Source organism: Galeopterus variegatus, unplaced genomic scaffold (genome assembly GCF_000696425.1).
Source record: "Galeopterus variegatus unplaced genomic scaffold, G_variegatus-3.0.2 Scaffold6339, whole genome shotgun sequence".
Taxonomy (NCBI): Eukaryota; Metazoa; Chordata; class Mammalia; order Dermoptera; family Cynocephalidae; genus Galeopterus; species Galeopterus variegatus.
Window position 1 is genome coordinate 1,416 of NW_007732450.1, and position 1,825 is coordinate 3,240.

Here is a 1,825-nt window from a genome sequence, read left to right on the forward strand (position 1 = left end):
CAGTCTGCTACCCACCTGGGTCTAGTTTCAGTCTGTCAGCAGAATCTGGTGCATCACTGATTGTAACTGCTGGTGGTGAACTTGAAACAGAGACTGCCAGCTGCATGTGCTGAGCTGTCTCCAGAGTGCATGTTGCCCTGAGCTAACAATAAGCCAGACTCATATTCTTCCTTATTTTGTCTTTTGCTGCTGCTCTCCTGGACCCAGCAGACCACAGGAGTGAGATGCGTTTACTGCTAATGTCTTGTGTGTCATTGGTATTTTCCCATCTTGTAAACCCATTATTCGAATCCCTGAGCAAAACCCCATGCATTCCTTCAAGTTGCTCATCAGCACCCCCTTCCATAGCATATGCCCTGCTCAGGCCCTCCATGCCTCTGTGTCCATCCCCTTCCCATACCTCTCCCTGCCTCTGCTATTTCCATTCCAGCCTTTGAGTCCCTGTCCCTGGCTCACTCCTTTGTATCTCTCCACCTGGGAGTGTAACGTTTGGATTCTTTTCTCCTACAGGAAGATGATTTGAACGGCATCCACATTGTGGCCTTTGCAGAGAAGAGTGACCCAGGTAGGAAACCCCCGTATGCTCTTTTGGACCTTTAGCAAAAACCGACTTCTCACCTTTGGCAGCCCTCTCCTTTTTCTTCCCTCACAGCCCATCTACAATGAAACTGCAAGATATTGGGCACCCCCTGGTGGTCGCCGGTTAGGTATGAGTCCATTTTCAATCCTGCACACAGCTAAGGGAAGAGGACAGATAGAACCTCAAACATTCTGCTTAGCTGCCCAAACTAGGGCGGAGCTCTGAGCACTGGGGAGGGTATGAAAACATCCTAGCTTCACAGGATATGCATGTGTGTGTGCACGCCTGCATGTGTGTGTGAACTTGTGTTCACACTAAAAGTTTATTTAGCAATGTTGTGATCTAGCCTATACATATCACAATCCTGCCTTAAAATAATAACAAATATATCCTTTGAGCTGCAAAATATTGCCTGTGCTTAGGAAACTGAATATAAAATATTCCCCTACATAATGAGAACTGAGCAAAACAAGCAGCTTCTTTTAAAATTGCAAGATGAACATATAAATGGATGAGTAACTATGTTTTATTTTTGGAACCTGGAAAACTTTTCCCTGGTTTCACTCTTTTCAACACTAGTGGAGAGTGAAGTGCAGAAGAATTTGTTTTGCGGGTGTTAAAATGCTGCTTCCCTGTCAGTGCTCTGTGAAACACAAGGTCCCCAAAGGAAAGGTGGATATGGAGATTCTGAGATGATCCAGAATGCAACCGGAGAAGGCAAGGAGCTTCATTTAGGATGACTTAGCGGCTAGGCATTAGGCCACAAGGTGCCTGGGCAGGGCATCCAAAACCTGGCAGTGCACAGAACTGCTAGTGCCAAAGCCACCTCGGGCTGGCTGAGACAGCACCCTCAGGAACCTGTGATTTTTTGGGCCCTGAGGCAAGTTCTAATGCACCTCAGGCTTGGGAACCACTGTAGAAGGTAATATAGAATTATATGGCATTTGTCAGGTGCCTCAGCCTCTCGTACACTTGTAGGAAATGATACAGGGATGACCTCCACGGGACAGACCAGGCAACAGAGCCTTAGAGAAGCTAAACAAACTGCTCAAGAGAACATTTAGTGGCAGACCATGAAGGAGGAACAGAGAGTCTTGTTCATTGATCTATACCTGGTTCTCGCACAGTATTTTGACACGTGGTGGGTGCTCAATAAATATGTCAGGCAAATGATTGGATAGTCAGATGACTGACCAAGCCTGAGCCCCAAACTCTTCACTGTCAGGCCAGTTCTTTTTTGGGGGG

At 46.7% G+C, this 1,825-nt stretch overlaps 1 protein-coding gene across 1 annotated transcript in view; it reads left to right on the top strand.

The window, feature by feature from the left end:
• Positions 1-510: 510 nt before the first annotated feature.
• Positions 511-1,825, top strand: part of LOC103606140 (calsequestrin-2-like) — a gene marked incomplete at its 5' end in the record, with an annotated part of 19,850 nt that continues 18,535 nt past the window's right edge. Inside the window, one exon of the mRNA XM_008590732.1 lies at positions 511-565. Within this exon, the coding sequence (XP_008588954.1) occupies positions 511-565 (55 nt within the window). The remainder of the gene's footprint in view (positions 566-1,825) is intronic.